We start from the raw sequence: 18,617 nt of genomic DNA, 5'->3' as shown, positions 1-18,617 counted from the left end.
TAGAAAGCAGCAGAGTAGAGCAGTTTAGAGGCTTTGAGGTGACAAAGACGTGGATGCAAGACCCAGCTCCGTTGCTTATTAGCTGTCATGGTTTTAGGCAATTAACGTGGGTTGCTAAGGCTCAGTTTTCTTATTGATAAAACAGGGATAATGACTGATAGTACGTACTTTATCAGTACTACTGATAAAGGAGGATTAAATGAAAATTCACAAAAAGTCCCCACTCCAGTGCCTGGCACAGACTAAAGACTCAACAATGTGATTAAGATGACAGCACACAGACTTCTGCTGCTCCTGTTTCCAGGCCCCACACACTGGGTGGCAGGAGAAGACTCTAAGGGCTAATGATTACGTTACTCAGTATCCACACACTTGGCATAAGCCAGCAGGACACTTGTGCATCAGCCAGACCAAGAGTCCAAAGTCAGGAAGGAGCACCTGCACAGGCTCAAAGTGGGCCCCAGAGGTCATTTCAGACCTGAGAATTCCAGAAACAGGAGAAAATATAAACTGCCACGTATGCACACAGTGGGATCCAACCAGCTTCCCTGGCTTTTACCTCCTGTCTCACCAAACCATGCCCAAGCTCCAGCCACAACAAAACTCAGGGTGTTAAGCAATTCAACTTTTTTTTTCACGCCTCTCTGCCTTAGCAGGTACTGTTCTTTAAACCTACACTGCACTTTCTTCTCTTCTCCAACAGGGGAGATGTTTTTCTTCAAGGTACAGCTCAAATATTGCCTCCATTCAACTCTCTCAAACAGAATAATCCAGAATCATCCTTCCTTCCTTTGCGTCCCCACAACGCTTTGTACTCACTTCCGTTAGAGCACCTTAGATAGTGTGGTCATTTTTATTTACACATCAGTACCTCTCACTGGACCCTGAGATCCTTAAAGGCAGGGGTGTATCGTCCAACTATGGTGAGTTTTCAGCTGAGCAAGCAGAAGATATAAGATGATGCCCATCTGGTATAAGGTAGGTAGTTCGTACATGTTTGCTGAATGTACGAATGAATCTCCTAGTCATGAGGAAATCGTACAGTTAAAATAACTAACTTATAACTATATCCAACTTTCTGCCAGCTGTCTGACTTACTTTTTCCACTCTTTAGCTCATCTACCCATAAAAATTCATTAATTTTAGTCTGAAAAGTCTTCTCATCTTTTCTATGCCTTAGAGATCATGCTAAAGACATGGAACGAAAGAAATAAACTGAAGAGTACTACATTCATGCTGATGTACCGAAAAATGACAGAATCATTTAAAAATGAGAGCAGAACACAAAACCAAAAAAATCGCCCTGCCATATACTCGACAGAGACAGTATGATACAGTCGAGAGACCATGAATATTACATTCACGCATCCTGCGAACTGAAAGCTGGCGCTACCACACATGAGGGGAGGGAATCTGAGCAGTAAATGAACATATCTAAGCCACAGTTTTTTATCTCTCTTTTTTTCCCCCTTTTCTGGCCACACTAGGAAGTTCCCAGACCAGGGATCAAGTCTGAGCTGGAGCTGCAACCTACACCACAGCTGCAGCAATGCCGGATCCTTAACCCACTGCTCTGGGCTGGGGATTGAACTGGCACCTCCAGAGAGACAAGCTGGCTCGTCAACCCACTGCGCCACAGCGGGAACTCCAACATTTTTCTCTCACTTGTGAAAATGTGCAGCATTCTACCAACAGCACCCTAATATGGGTGATCCTCAAGGACTACCGAAAATTGGGGAGTCAGTGATAGTTCGAATTTGGGTGGTATCATCCACGAAAATAGTAGATGAAGGAAGGTAAGTAGCTTTGAGGGGAGAAAATGAGTTCAATTTTGAATACAATGAGTTACCCACGGGAAATCCAGACAGAGATGCCTGGCAAGCACTGAGTATTTAAGGAGCATCGTAGGCCAGAGATACAGATTCAAGAGTGCTGAGAGAATGGATGAGATGAGCCAGGGCGAGTGCACCAGACGAGGGGAACACGGGCCGAGGACTGAACCCGCAAGAATGTGAACATTTAAGCAAAGGTGGAGGAAATGAAGAAGAAAGAAAAGGAGTAGCCCGAGATGTAAGGAGAATAGGGCAGTATGAGAGGATCTTACATTTGAGAGGATCTTCTATTGAGAATACTGGTAGAGAGGTGAGGATGCAGTCAGGCTGGAAGGATGAAGGGGTGGGTGAGGGAGTGTAGGTGGTGATGGTGATTTTTTTTTTTTTTTTGGCTTTTTAGGGCTGCACCTGAAGCATATGAAGATTCCCAGGCTAGGGGTCAAATTGGAGCTGTAGCCACTGGCCTACACACACCACAGCCACAGCAATTCCAGATCTGAGCTATGTCCGCAACCTACACCACAGCTCACAGCAATGCCAGATTCTTAACCCACAACGCCATATCCTTAACCCACTGAGTGAGGCCAGGGATCGAACCTGAGTCCTCATCGTAACTGTTAGATTTGTTTCCCCTGAGCCACAAGGGGAACACCACAAAACTGGGAGAATCTTTTATTTAAACTTCATTCCATAGACCAAACTTTGTAGACTCAACAAAGTGTCTGGAATAGGAGTGCTTCTTCAGAACAGGCAGCAAAAATTCTGCTAGAATCAGAACTGACAGAAATTGTCAAATAATGATGAAATCCTAATCTTGAATTGTGTCAAAAAGGGTTAAATGTAAAGAATTCACAACTCAAGTGAATTTGGAATCAATCTGAGAGAAGCATCCCTCTGTATATTGATGTCATAGTCTGACTCTCCTTGACTAAGAAAGGATTTAAAATATGGTTAATTATAGTGAGAAGATGATCAATACCACTGTAATCTCAGAACTACCATATGATCCAGCAATCCCACTCCTGGGCATATATCCAGATAAAACTTTCATTCAAAAAGATACACGCACCCCTATGTTCACTGCAGCACTACTCACAATAGCCAGACATGGAAACAACCTAAATGTTCATTGACAGATGAATGGATTAAGATGTGATACATATACACAATGGAATACTACTCAGCCGTAAAAAAGAACAAAATAATGCCATTTGCAGCAACATGAATGGAACCAGAGATTCTCATACTAAGTGAAGTACGTCAGAATGAGAAAAACAAATACCATATGATATCACTAATATGTGGAATCTAATATATGGCAAAAATGAACCTCTCCACAAAAAAGAAACAAACTCATGGACATGGAGAACAGATTTGTGGTTGTCAAGTGGGAGGAAGAGGGAGTGGGATGGATTGGGTGTTTGGGGTTAGTAGATGAAAACTATTGCATTTAAAGTGGATAAGCAATGAGGTCCTGCTATACAGCACAGGGAAATATATCCAATCACTTGTAATGGAACATAATGGAAGATAATATGAGGAGAAGAATATATATGTGTATGCCTGGGCCACTTTGCTGTACAGCAGAAATTGACAGAACATTGTAAATTGACTACAATAAAAAATTATTTAAAAAAATCACTGTAGGAGTTCCCACCATGGCTCAGTGGTAATGAACCGGACTAGTATCCTTGAGGACGCAGGTTCAATTCCTGGCCTCACTCAGTAGATTAAGGATCTGGCATTGCCGTGAGCTGGGGTATAAGTCACAGATGGGTCTTGGATCCTGTGTTGCTGTGGCTGTGGTATAGGCCAGCAGTTACAGCTCCAATTAGACCCCTAGCCTGGGAACTTCCATATGCTGTGGGTGCAGCCCTAAAAAGACAAAAAAAAAAAAACCAAAAAACAAAACACTGTAATTCTGAAACACCCTCCAACATTCAAACGGTCATTATTAAATAACCCACTCAACAAGTTAATTCTTACTAGAATAAAAAGATTTCATAAACCCATGCACCTATGGTCAATTAATCCATGACAAGAGAGAAAACAGAGTCTCTTCAATAAGTGGTGCAGGGAAAACTGGACAGCTACATATAAAAGAATGAAATCAGAACACTCTCTAACACCATGCCTAAAAATAAATACAAAATAGACTAAAGACCTAAACATAAGACCAGACCTACTATAAAACTCTTAGAGGAAAACATAAGCAGAACACTCTTTAACATAAATTGCAGCAATACCTTTCTTGATCCACTTCCTACAGTAATGAAAATAAAAACAAAAATAAACAAATGGGACCTAATTAAACTTATATAGTAGTGTATATATGTCAGTCCCAACGCCCCAATTTATCTCTCCTGCCCCACATTTACCCTTTGGTGACCATAAATTTGTTTTCAAAATCTTTGAACATTTGTTATCTGTAAAAACCTTATTTCTTTACTTGTTAATATCTGTCTCCTCGATCAAAACCAAGTTCTAAGAGTATAGAGCTTGCCTGCTTTCTTCCCAAGGGCATGGAACAGAAAACACTCAATAACAACTCACCAAACTATCAAAGGAAGAACTGAATGCTCAACTCTTACCTTAAGCCTCCAAAATCACAAATTCCTATCAGCTTACCTCTACAGTAACTCTCACTTCACCCTTTCTCCTTATTTTTCACTTCCAGCACCACAGCTGAGACCCTCCTTACTTCACAGCCAGGCTCTCTGTCCCTCTGGGTCCAAGTAAAGATTAAACTTCTTCTTCTTTTTTTCTTTTTTTTCTTTTTCTTTTTGCCTTTTCTAGGCTAGGGGATGAATCAGAGCTGTAGCCACCGGCCTACACCAGAGCCACAGCAACGCAGGATCCAAGCCACGTCTGCAACCTACACCAGAGCTCATGGCAACACCAGGTCCTTAACCCACTGAGCAAGGGCAGGGATCGAACCTGAAACCTCATGGTTCCTAGTCGGATTTGTTAACCACTGGGCCATGACAGGAACTCCCCAAGATTAAACTTCTTAGTCTAACACTCTAAGTCCTCCATGATGTGGCTCCAGCACTCCCTTCCCACTCCCCAAATTCCAATCCAACTAGACTACTCAGCTTTCTCTTCCACTGGCCTATGCCTTTGTTTTCTGCGTCTTTGTTCGTATCATTCTCTGCCTAGAATGTTTCAGTCTATCCCTATTTTCTAAAATCCAAAGCCTAACCCAAACATTATTCTTATTATGGAGACCCTTTCTGAAGCTCTCTTGTCAAAAGTACTATCACACTATATATACACTACCATGTTATAAGCTATGCAATGGTAAAGAATGGAGTTTATTAATCTTTAATTCCCCCAAGAGAACCCAATACCCCAATGCATCACATACAGAAAATACTCAGGAATTATGTGTTGAATAAATAGATCTTTTTTTTTTTTTGTCTTTTTGCCTTTTCTAGGGCCTATCCCTCGGCATATGGAGGGTCTCAGGGTAGGGGTCTAATCGGAGCTGTAGCCACCGACCTACACCACACCCACAGCTACGCGGGATCCGAGCAGTGTCTGTGAGCTATACACAGCTCACGGCAACGCTGGATCGTTAACCCACTGAGCAAGGGCTGGGATCGAACCCACAACCTCATGGTTCCTAGTTGGATTCATTAACCCCTGAGCCACGATGGGAACTCCTAAATAGATCATATTTTAGATGAGGCAACCCAAACTGGTATATATTCCATGTCAGCTTCTTTCATTTCCTTTATAGTCAGTTAATATGGAAGGTTACACAACTCCTACAGCCAAAAAAAAAGCAAAACACTTAATAAAGGTAGACATGATAGAACAACTTAGAATATTCAGCAAATAAAATCTTTTGTATAATAAAGAAGAAGAGCTCTAGGTAGAAGCTATTATCCAATTTTTTTTTTTTTTTTTTTTTTTTGCTTTTTAGGGCCACACCCAAGGCATATGTAAGTTCCCAGGCTAGGGGTCAAACTGGAGCCACAGCTGCCAGCCACAGCTACAGCAACACCAGATCCAAGCCACATCTGCAACCTACGCCACAGCTCATGGCATTGCCGGATCTCCAACCCACTGAGCGAGGCCAGGGATCGAACCCACATCCTCATGGATATTAGTCGGATTCATTTCCACTGCACCACAATGGGAACTCCCATCCCATGATTTTTGATAAAATCTCGTCTGATTCTAAGGTTCCATAAGAGGAGAGATAAGACTGGTGGAACTTAACAACTGTAACCCACCTATCTAAGAATCTCTAAAATATAAGACAATCTATTTCCTGCTCTACTTCCTCAGCCCCTAAAGAAAACTAATTCTTTGGAAAAGGAAAAAATATATTGGTAACCAGTCTTTTCCCCCCAGAGTTCCTTTCACTTTGGTAGATGGGAAAATTTTCATTAGGAAAAAAAAAAAAAGCCGTAACGTCACCTTTCATGTTCAAAGCACTTAGTAAAGTACACAGTATTTTCACAGGGATTATCTCATAAGATTGACTCATTCATTCAACAAATATGAACTGAACCCTTACTAGAGGGCACTGTTCCAGCTAATGAGCATACAAGAGGGAGAATAATAAATAAATATATTATATGCCAGATGTATAATGGAGAAAAATGAAGGAGGGTTAGCACAATAGGCTGTTTTGTTTCGTACAGCGTAGGCAAGAAATAATTTTCACCGCAACCTGTAGGATAGATGGAATATTAGCTATTAGCATAATCTTAATTTTTTAGATTAGTGTAACTGAGATGCTGAATGGTTAAGTGACATGCCCAAGATCATCCAGAATTAGACAGAAATGGATTAGAAGCAAGATTTTCCAACTCCTGATCTACTGCTAAGGCTATATGAGAGGAATCTGATTTAAGAATGTTAATTAGGGAGTTCCCATAGTGGTGCAGCAGAAACGAACCTGACTAGGAACCATGAGGTTGTGGGTTCGATCCCTGGCCTTGCTCAGTGGGTTAAGGATCTGGCACTGCTGTGAGCTGTGGTGTATGTAGGTTGCAGATGCTGCTCGGATCCCAAGTTGCTCTGGCTGTGGCATAGGCCAGCAGCTGCCGCTCCGATTCAACCCCTAGCCTGGGAACTTCCATATGCTGCAGTGCGGCCCTAAAAGGACAAAAAAGACAAAAAAAAAAAAAGAATGTTAATTAAATTCCCTTCACTATTAACAATAATTCTTTTTTTTTTGTCTTTTTGCCTTTTCTAGGGCCACTCCCTCGGCATATGGAGGTTCCCAGGCTAGGGGTTTGTCCAATTGGAGCCGTAGCCACCGGCCTACACCAGAGCCACAGCAACACCAGATCTGAGCCACGTCTGTGACCTACACCACAGCTCCCGGCAATGCCGGATCCTTAACCCTCTGAGCAAGGCCAGGGATCGGACCTGCAACCTCATGGTTCCTAGTCGTATTCGTTTCCGCTGCGCCACAACGGAACCCCAAAACATCTAGTTTTTATTCACAACAGAAAGCAGCATCTAGGCTTACTGTGCAAAAACAGGCAATGCAACACCTCATCAGCAATACTTCAAATCACACCTAATGACATAAACTCTCCGTTAACAGCCTGTCTCTGCTCTGCACACCTGTTAAAAGTGTATGAAAATAGATTCAGCAAAGATTTTCTGCCAGGAACTTGTGTGTGTGTGTGTGTGTGTGTGTGACAGAGAGAGAGAGAGACAGACAGACAGACAGAGACAGAGAGACAGAGACATTTAAGGGAAAAATTGTAAATATTGCTGGGAACAGGGTGCCCTGCCATACCTAACCTAAGCTAAACCTAAAACCCAGGGGTATCAGGGATGTGAATGAAAAAAAGCAAGGTTTCTTCTGTCTCCATATTTGCGTGCCTTGCTTCAGAAAAAGTGAGCCAACTGAGGCTGAGGATCGATTAACGAAAAATCAGAAAAGGGGAAAACGAATAAAATATGTTGTAACAAACTGAGAGGAGGTGTTGGCTTTGACCAAGTACTTCACCCCATTAAATTCATAAAATGAAGAGGTTAAACTAGGTGATGTCTAAGACTACCACATTCTAATTTTCTATGGTTCTAGGCTGATTCCAATTGCAGGAAAAGACAGCTATGAAAACCTGAAGGTAAAATGAACTTGGGAAACCATATATAATTTTTAATACTTAAAGGCACATAATCAATCCTGTAATTTGGATTTCTGTTTATAGGACTTTCTTTTAAGAGAGCATATCCACTGAACAAAAAGGACACAGATATCAATTATTGGTTTTCAGAAACACGAAAGAGAAGAAAAAGGAAAAAAAAAGGAAAAAGGCCTTTTTTCAACCTAATCCACAGACTTTCTTGCTACTCCACTTAGGACAGTTCTTAGGAAAATACATGACCATTTAAAATTCAATGAGTTATTATTAAGCACTGGAGAGTATTTTTGTACTGAAGATAGAAAGACACTTTGGACAAAAGAGAAAAAGTCCTTAATATGATTTACTAAAAGAAAAAAGCACTATTTACAATAGCCAAAACATGGAAACAACCTAAATGTCCATCGACAGAGGAGTGGATCCAGAAGATGTGGTACATATACACAAAGGAATATTACTCAGCCATCAAAAAGAATGAATACCAGCATTTTTAGCAACATGGATGGACCTAGAAACTATCATGCTAAGTGAAGTCAGCCATACAATGAGATACCAACATTCAATGCTTTCACTGACATGTGGAATCTGAAAAAAGGACAGGTGGAACTTCTTTGCAGAACAGATGCTGACTCACAGACATTGAAAAACTTATGGTCTCCGGAGGAGACAGTTTGGGGGGTGGGGGGATGTGCTTGGGCTGTGGGATGGAAATCCTGTGAAATCAGATTGTTATGATCATTATACAACTACAGATGTGATAAATTCATTTGAGTAATAAAAAAAATTTTTTTTTAATTTAAAAAAATAAAGTAAGCTGTGCAGTAATTAACAAAGGTAAAAACAGTCTCGGTACTTATTTTCCCTCTGTCAAAGACACTGACGACTGCTGTTTTCAACTTTGATCCACTTATACCTGCCTAAATGAAATATGAATAAATCATGATACATAAAGAAAAAAAAAAGAAAAAAGTGTGGAAGGGGGAGAAATGAACTGAGGATTTATCCTGATAAAACTTAAGATTTCGTAGTATAAAACTAGGGAAAGCAAATCACAAAACTAAGACATCAACTGACTTAAGAAAAGAGTAGAAAGAAAACCAAGCACAAAGGCATTCAGGACACTTCAGGTTCCTAAAAATACCTATGTGTTTTTGTTTGTACATAATACAGTATAAAAAAACTCCAGAAGATACTACTACCAGTGGTTACCTGTGAAGGAAGACAGGAAGCAGGCATGTGTAAAGGGGAGACTTTTCACAGAATATCTTTTTACTGAATTTTTAACAATGTGAATATAGTACCTATTTTGAAACTTAAATACATGTAAAAGTTTAAATGTCCTTTAAATTCAAGTATTTGAAGGTAATACTTGAAAGACAAGAAGGTCAAAGAAAGGAGACATTTGAATAAAGGACCAAGAGGCAAAGGAAACCTTGAGAGGTCAGAGACAATCCAGAGAGGGGATGATCTGGATCGGTTTCAGGACTATCCGAAAGTCAGGTTAAATGCAACACGGACACCGCTGTTGAGGACCCAAAGAAGCTTACGAGCTCCAACCAGCTCCAGCACCAGGTCTAAGAGTAACTTGAAAATGAGATACACATGTTTTACGGCCCTGTGTCTCTGGACAGTGTGAGATCCACAAGGGGATGAAATCAGAACTTTACTAAGAGTGAATTTAAGGTTTTTTTTCTACTCTCTAAAATAAAGAGGGGAGGAAATGAGAAACCAGTTTCCTATGAGTCACGAAAGTGATCAATCAGGTAGAAAATGAGACCTATGAGGAAAAGAAAGCCCCTTGTACCATTTAGCAAAGAAAAGAAAATTCTACTTTGCAAGAATTATTTAAGATAGCCCTTGAAAAACAAATGGAGCAGCGGAAATGAATCCGATTAGGAGCCATGAGGTTGCGGGGTTCGAACCCTGGCCTTGCTCAGTGGGTTAAGGACCCGGCGTTGCCGTGAGCTGTGGTGTAGGTCACAGACATGGCTCGGATCTGGTGTTGCTGTGGCTCTGGTGTAGGCCAGCAGCTGTAGCTCCGATTTAACCCCTAGCCTGGGAACCTCCATATGTCATGGGTACGGCCCCAAAAAGACAAAAGCCAAAAAAAAAAAAAAGCAACACCAGGAACTATAAAACATTATAGGTACTCATGGCAAGTGCAGGCAATTAAAACAAACCTACCAACCTGTGTTGCCTGCAAATATAAACATATTTTGTGAATAGTGGATTAGGGTACAAACACACCATATACAAAAAAAAAAAAAAGAAAGAAAGAAAGAAAAACAAATGGAAGGAAATGTCCTCTTAAAGTCATTTCTACTCTCGGTGTGTTTTGATTTGTGGGTTGATTCCCAGTGTGCTTCCGTGTAAGGAGACCTCGCTCATTTGGCCTAGTGAAAGGCCTAGTTAGTAAGAAGTATTAGTAATGCCAGCAAAGATCTGCAGGTGGACTCCAGCAAGCATATTACTTTTAATCAACTGAAAAAACCCTGATGTAAAAATACAATGCATGCTTCTAAAGTGCTACGAGTGTTCTTTCTTGTCATAGATGTTTGTTTGTTTTATAAAGATCATTACAGCATTTATGTTTTATGAACTTTTCTGCATGGCGGTATATTTCACAATTATTTTAAAAGGAATAAAAAATATAAAGTTATCCTTTCCATAAATTATCTGTGCCTTTGGTGAGGCCAAAGGCTGAAGTCAGATTTTCTATCATGAAGAACCAACCCCCCTACTAGAGTGCCATCAACATCCGGCCTACCCCCCAAAATGGTACTAATTAGTGCCAGAGACCCACCGTCCTTGGGTCCTCCCTCCCAAGCTAGGACCAGGCTGCCTGCAGTGCAGGAACCAGGGGAAAAGGTACTAGGCTCTGACAATAATAGATCCCAATAGTTTTCATATATGAAGTCAGGGTTAAGAATAGGAAATTTAATTTGCATCTGAGTTGAAAAAATAAATAGTTCAAATAAAAAGCAAAGAGGTTTTAGCCATCTGAAAGGCCAAAGTCCAAAGGGCTTTACCTATTTGCTCATTGGTGTAAGAGTATTTTCTGAAAAAGTTATACCAGGTGGCCAAATTGATCTAAACAGGCACAACCTAAAGTCTATGTTTTGTCATTTCTTTTTACCTCTACTAAAGCCATGGATACAAGGGCAGGAAAGAGGAGGGAAATTATATATATACATTTCTTTCACTCATGCTCCTTACCAGCAGGAATTGATTCTAATGTAAGATTCAGTGCTGGCTCAACCCAGACAACTGTGTAACAAGGCCAAAGACCTAGTCTCCTCACTGGCCCAGTTTGGCTCACTCTATTCTATTCCCGTCCCCAACAGTTATGATCTAATGCCACCAAGGGGGCTAGATAAGAGTACAAATCCATCATCTCCATTACATTAACAACAGGCTCTGCTGATGCTGCAACAGTAACCTCATTTCTATATTCAAATATAGAAACCTGTGTGTGAGCAAGATTCTTCAAGGCTGTCCCATCTTTCACTAGGCCATCTTTCTTGTACTCTATTAAAGCGTATTGCTTCATTTATGCCCCCCCCCTTTTAAAATAAATCTATTTCAATCTTTTTCTGATTTGGCCTGGAGCCAAAAAGAGAAGTCTTATGAACAGATCGAGATGTGCCAAGATCCACAAATGACCCTTAGCAGCAATTTAGCCAAAAAAGAATCCCCATAAACCAGAAGTGAAACAAAATGTTAACTACTTATCTAAACTTTGGCAAAGAGACACAGCTCTTTCTCCCCATCTCCCCTACGCCTGTGAGGAAAGGACTCTCTGAAGCTGCTGCTGCTCCTCCTCCAACTCACTTTCTGCGTCAAATAGTATGGGTCAAAGTCCTCCAGGGGAACCGCGACCAGGCCTTGTGGGATGTCCCCATAGATGAAAGGCAAACTCTTCCCTGCTTCCAGGTCACTGTTGGGCTTGGGCTTGCTGTCCTCATCGTCTTCCCGATGACTGCCATCGGCCTTTGGTGGTTTCTTGAGCTTGCTCTCGGCAATGCGCCTCTCGATGTTTGCCAGTGACTCAGGGGTGAAAGGCTTGAAACTATCAGGGCCTGGTGGTGCGAGCAGCCGCGCTGCCATCTTCTCATCCTGCAGCAGCTTCGTTAGTTATGCTGCGTCCAGGACAGGTCAGCTCTGGAAGAAACAGCAACACAGACAGCATTAATCAATCACTGCTCCAAAAAGAGGCCAGACCAAACCATCTCACGCTCAACCTTTATTCATAACCTTCGCCACACAGAGTTTCTTCCATGACATGGCTCTTTTTCTCTCCAGGAAATCTGTGGCATGAATGGACTAGGTGATATTCATAACCACCCATGAGGGGCGTGAGCAGCCAGGGAGATCAAAACATGGGATCAAAACTGAATCGCCAGCTTTTATTACTGACTTAGATGCACCTCACTGTTAGTAACCACTTGAAACTACAAAAATATAATCCACACCCTCAAGGAACTTCTATTCTAAACGAATACGGCATATTTAACATACCCGGGGCACACATTAGCTTAAGAATCCTTACATGCCCAAGTCACCTTCCTTTCCTGGAGCTCTACTCCCTAAAAAATACTCTGCCTTCCAAGAACACCACAAGGGTAACTATGACTCTTTATTTTATTTTATTTTATTTATTTTTTCTGCTGTACAGCATGGGGACCAAGTTACACTTACATGTGTACTTTTTTCCCCTCCCTTTGTTCTGTTGTGATATAAGTATCTAGACATAGTTCTCAAAATCACTCTTTTTAAATTTTAGTCTCTGAAAACACTAAAACCCTTCAAGACTTTGGAGGTGGAAAATAGAGGTAAAATAGCTTCCATATGCTTTGGCTCTTCCGTTTCTAGTTCTTTTTCAGTTCACCAAGGTGTGTAAAATCCATCTGGTATAAAAGTTCAGGCGTACCTGCTCTGACCACCAAGCTCACGCCAGGGGCGAAGACAAAGCCCTTTTCCTCAAGGAGAAGGCAGATGTCCCTCTGCACACCTCCCGCTGAGCAACGGGAAGAGCAAATGGGAGCGGGGCCTTAGACCTTCCTCAGAGGCGACAGCCCCGTAGCACTGCAGCGTGAAGACAGCGGAAAGGCCCGAGAGGGGCTCAAGCCAGAAGGACAGGAAGGAGAACAGAAACACAAGCAAATTCCCTTTGAAATAGAGAAACCGAAGGAGCGCCAGACACGGTATCAGAAAGGCCCATCTCCATCTGTGTTTATACAGAGTCCTAGGTTATTTAAACACACACCTTGGAATAGGAAACTCCATAATGCCAAAGCAACAGTGTCCGGTTACGGCCACAGAAGGACCCAGACGGCTGAGTCTTTCCACGGAAGCTTTAGGGCTTCACTGGCAGTGCACCTGGCACTGGTGCAGCTGCTTTCTCCTTTTGCTTTGTGAGCGCCACAAAGACAGTCTGGGAATTTTTTTTAAAAGGCTGCTCTTTCCTTTCTACTTAGCCCTCAGGGTCCACTTCAAGGCGAGTATCCATAAAACTTGAGGCGATTCAAGAGATCAGTAGTAGAGTTAACTCTAAATAACTGGGGAATGAAATACCCAAGGGCTCTTTCCATAAGTACCCCTGCAGAGACCCCAGATTTCTCCAATGGTGGTGACAGCGGGTGGTGCCAGAGGCCGTGCGTGGTATCTACGCGGGTGGGTCAGCTCACTCGCTGACAGCCTGGCGCTGATGAGGCCAGAACCACAAGTTAGCTCCATGCTTCACACAAAAACCACTGTTCTGCAGATGATGGGGTCAAAAAAATCACTTTCACGTATGAGGCATAGGGTTTTAAAGATCCAGTCCCTTTCATTTTAAGAATTAGGAAACTCGGGGTCCTAAGAGATAAGACAACCTGCCCAAAGTTACAAGGCCCAGAAAAGACCACAACCAAAGAGCTTGGACTTGTTTTATCACGACCAGTATCAGCCTCCCACCTTCCTGTCCGCCTCTGACCCCACTCCGCCCCCAGAGGAAGAGCCTGGGTCTTCGAGTAAATCGCAGGCCAAAGCCGATGGTTACTGCACTACGGCTTCACTCGCATTGTTTTCCCCAACCTCTCAGTCCTTTCCCCTCGCTCCTTTCCTCTTATCCAACCCCCAACTGCGTCCAGTAAGTCCTGACTCCACCAAAGAATCTTCCCATCAGCGCCAGCCTTTACTAACGTTCCCCCTTGTGAATCCCCAGAGCTGTCAGGATCTTAACTAACATTTATCACATAGTTGCTATGTTTCAGGCACTGTTCCAAGCACCTTGCTTGTACTACCCCATTTAATCTGCAGAACTACCTGTGAGGTAGATATTATCATTATTATTCTGCCCACCTAACAAGTGAGGAAAAAGAGGCCCAGAGTCCTGATGTAGCTCGCCGGAAGTTACACCGCAAGAAAATGACAAAATCAGGATTCAAAACATCCTCTTCACACTTGCTCTGGCTCTCCATCATTATTCAATTGCACCATCAAAGTCTCCAGAGGGCCTGAGTGATGTCAAACTTGTTTCGCGTCCTTTTCACAGAGAATCAGATTATGCCTGGAACCCACAACAGGTCCAAATAGCTGGGACTCGCTGGCTCCCACAGCCATACTCATTGGGTCACCCTCGGTTCCTACTTTGAGGACAAAGAATACCGCAAGAGGAAGTCATTGCAGAGGCTGACAAATTTCTGTGACCTGACTGCACACACCTGGGGCTCTTCACAGGTAAAACCATCCAAGGCTCGGTCCTCCGCCTTTGTTTCCTTTTGCCTTCATCAAAACCACGTTTCCTCAATGATCCCTGCCCTCCATCAAAGTCTCAATCTCTACGTTTCCTCTCCTACTTCTCTAGCTTTTCCCTTTACATATTCATCTCCCCCTGCCCCTTGTCATTTGGCTTAAGCAAGACTCTTGGTTCTCTTTTGTATCCTGCTTCTATCCATGTCCGCAATCTCCTCTTCCTCTACCCGCTTTTTCTTCTCTATGGGCTGGCTTTCTGCAATCTCTCTCTGCCAAACTCCTTTTAGGGATCTCATCTATTCAAAATGGTCAGTATATGGATGACTTTCAGATTTCTATCACCAGCCCAGATGGCTCTTCTGAGCCCCACAACTGCCTGTCACCACTTCACAATTAAAGCATTTAAAACCACTTATGTTTACTTCCAGAATGGATTCTTCCACCTGACTTTCTTAATTCTGTTACTGGGACCATCATTTTTCCATCCGTCTAGCATGGAGCCTCAGTCATCTTTGCCCATCATCCTTGGCTGTCCTTGCCCAACCGGTCACCAGCCTCAGTTTAATTCTTCCTTCAGAGTTTCCATTTTTAACAGCATCACCCTAACTCGAGTCCTACCGCAATAGCCTCCCTCTTGTGGACCAGTCCTCAATCCACCAGACACATCTCCAAAGACCTGTTTCCCTAAAAAATCTGCTTCCGGGAGTTCTCATCATGGCTCAGTGGAAACGAATCTGACTAGCATCCATGAAGATGCAGGTTCAATCCCTAGTCTCGATCAGTGGGTTAAGGATCCGGCATTGCCGTGAGCTGTGTGGTGTAGGTCACAGACGTGGCTCAGGTCCCAGGTTGCTGTGGCTGAAGTGTAGGCTGGCAGCTGTAGCTCCAATTCGACCCCTAGCCTGGGAACCTCCATATGCTTCAGGTGCGGCCCTAAAAAAGACAAAAAAAAAAAAACCACTACATCATTTCCCTCCCTCAAATCTCCTGGATTTATAGAACAGAATCCAAACTTGCGCCATTCAAGGTCTTCTACAACCTTACCTCTCTTAGATACTCAGCTACAGCCTTACACTTCTCCAAATTCTTTTCTACTGCTTCCCTACAAGAATATCCACTCTGGTGACTGGTTTTTGTTTTAATTTTCTACTTTTTGTTTTTTTTTTTAAGGTAGAACAATAAAGTGTACAAATCTTAAGTGCACAGACTAGTTATTTTGTAATATGTACACACTTGCATAACCATCATTCAGATTAAGATACAGAAGAATTGTACAGCACAGGGAACTATACTCAATAACCTATAAGGGAAGAGAATCTGAAAAAATATATATAATTGAATCACTGTGCTATATACCTGAAACTAACATTACTAAATCAATGATATTTAAAAAAAAAAAATACAGAAGATTTATTTCCAGCACACCAATTGGAGCTCCTCTATTAAGAATCACCATGTGAGTTCCCACTGTGGTGCAGTGGAAAAGAATCCAACCAGTATCCATGAGGATGTGGGTTCAAACCCTGGCCTTACTCAGCAGGCTGGGGATCCAGGTTGTTGTGGCTGTGGAGTAGGCTGGCAGTTGCAGCTCCAATTCGACCCCTAGCCTGGAAACTCCTTATGCTGCAGGTGTGGCCCCCCCCAAAAAAAAGGAAGAACCGTCATAACCATCCCTGCCTCAGCCTCACAAAAGCTCTTCTGACATCACCACAGATTAGTCTGGGCTTCACATAAGTAGAATAAAAATATACTCTTCAAAGTCTGACTTCTTTCATTCAACATTTTTTTTTTCTGTGAAATTCATCTTTATTGTGTGTGGAGCAGTAGTTCATTCTTTTTATTGCTGTGTAATAGTTCATGTACGAATGCAGCACAATTAATTTTTCCCTTCTACTCTGATAGACATTTAGATTGTTTACAGTTTAAGGTTATTATGAATAATAGGTACTAAGAACCTTTTTGTACATGTCTTCTGGTGGCCATATGTGCTCGTCTCTTTTTAACATATAGGCAGGAATGAAATGCTGGTTTTGGAATTGGGCATGTGTTTATTTAACATTAATGATACTCCTACCAGCAATGTAAGAGGGTTCTAGCTGCTCCACATCCTCACAATACTTGGAAATGACAGACGACAGCCTTCTTAATTTTACCCATTCTAGTGGGTTTAAAGAAAAAAAAAAAATATATATATATATAGAGAGAGAGAGTGATATCTCATAGTTTAAAAATATATATATATAGCGATATCTCATAGTTTAAAAAAATCACTGAGGTGAAATTAACCTTTAAAGTGAACAATTCAGTGGCAATTAGTATATTCACGATATAGTGTAACTACTACCTCTACCTAGTTCCAAAACATTTCCACCACTCCAAAGTAAAACCCTTTACCTGTAAGTCAGTTTCTCTTGATTCCTCTCCCATGCACCCCCAACCCCAAGCCTCTCGCCCCCAGCTCCTGGCAACCATCAGTCTGTGTTCTAGCTCTATAATCTATTGATTGATCTATTCTGGAAATTCATGTAAATGGAATCATACAATATGTGGTGGTTTGTGTCTGGCTTCTTTCACCCACATTGTAGCATGTACCAAGACTTCATCTGGAGTTCCCATTGTGGCTCAGCCATTAACCAACCCAACTAGTAACCCTGAGGATGCAGGTTGGATCCCTGGCCTCGCTCAGTGAGTTAAGGATCCGGTGTTGCTATAGGTTGCAGATGCGGCTCAGATCCCATGTTGTTGTGGCTATGGCACAGGCTGGCAGCTGCAGCGCCGATTCAAACCCTGGCCTGGGAACTTCCATATGCCATGGGTGCAGCCCTAGAGAGAAAAAAAAAAAGACTTCACTCCTTTCTATGGATGAATAATGTTTCATTATACATATGTATCATAATTTGTTTATTCATTCATCCACTAAGGAACATTCAGGATCTTTCCACTTTGTGGCTATTGTGAACAGTGCATGCACATGTACTTATTTTAGTTCCTGTTTTTAATTCTTTTTTTTTGTCTTTTGTCTTTTTTGTTGTTGTTGTTGTTGTTGCTATTTCTTGGGCCACTCCCGCAGCATATGGAGGTTCCCAGGCTAGGGGTTGAATCGGAGCTGTAGCCACCGGCCTATGCCAGAGCCACAGCAACGCGGGATCCGAGCCGCGTCTGCAACCTACACCACAGCTCACGGCAACGCCGGATCGTTAACCCACTGAGCAAGGCCAGGGACCGAACCCGCAACCTCATGGTTCCTAGTCGGATTCATTAACCACTGCGCCACGACGGGAACTCCCTGTTTTTAATTCTTTTAAATATACACCTAGGAGTAGAACTGCTGGGTCAAATGGTAACTCTATGTTTAATTTTTTGAGGAAATGTCAATTATTTTTCCACAGTGGCTAAACCATTTTGCATTCTCAGCAGCAATATAAGCAAAGTTCCACTTTCTCCACATCTTAGTCAATATATATTTTCCTCTTTTTTTTTTTTTGGTGAAATGTCAGTTTAAGTCTTTGCTCACTTCTTTCTAATGGGGCATCTTTATTTTCTTATTATTTGTGGGATTTCTCTGTATATTCTCCATAAGTCATTTGTCAGATATATTTCAAATATTTTTCTCCTTTTTTACTTTCTTTTTTTGGCTACACCTGCAGAATATGGAAGTTCCTGGGCCAGGGATCAAACCCGTGCCACAGCAGTGACACCAGATCCTTAATCTGCTGAGCCACCAAGGAACTCCACCTTTTTTACTTTCTTAATGGTGTCTTTTGATAAATAGCAGTTCTTAATTTTACTGAAATCCAATCTATCAATCTTCCCTGGAGTTCCCATCATGGCACAGCAGAAACGAATCTGACTAGGAACCATGAAGTTGCAGGGTTCGATGCCTGGCCTTGCTCAGTGGGTGAAGGATCTGGTGTTGCCGTGAGCTGTGGTG

General features: G+C 42.1%; 1 protein-coding gene across 1 annotated transcript in view; it reads right to left on the bottom strand.

Annotated features, from left to right (window-relative positions):
- Window positions 1–12,099, bottom strand: part of SCN8A (sodium voltage-gated channel alpha subunit 8) — a 125,176-nt gene extending 113,077 nt beyond the window's left edge. The window contains exon 1 of the mRNA XM_047786663.1: window positions 11,783–12,099. Coding sequence (XP_047642619.1) covers window positions 11,783–12,058 — 276 coding nt within the window. The 5' untranslated portion in view covers window positions 12,059–12,099. The remainder of the gene's footprint in view (window positions 1–11,782) is intronic.
- Between the last annotated feature and the right edge of the window lie 6,518 nt (window positions 12,100–18,617).

Source organism: Phacochoerus africanus, chromosome 7 (genome assembly GCF_016906955.1).
Source record: "Phacochoerus africanus isolate WHEZ1 chromosome 7, ROS_Pafr_v1, whole genome shotgun sequence".
NCBI lineage: Eukaryota > Metazoa > Chordata > Mammalia > Artiodactyla > Suidae > Phacochoerus > Phacochoerus africanus.
The sequence above is the reverse complement of the archived record's forward strand: the minus strand, read 5'-3'. Positions and strand labels throughout refer to the sequence as shown.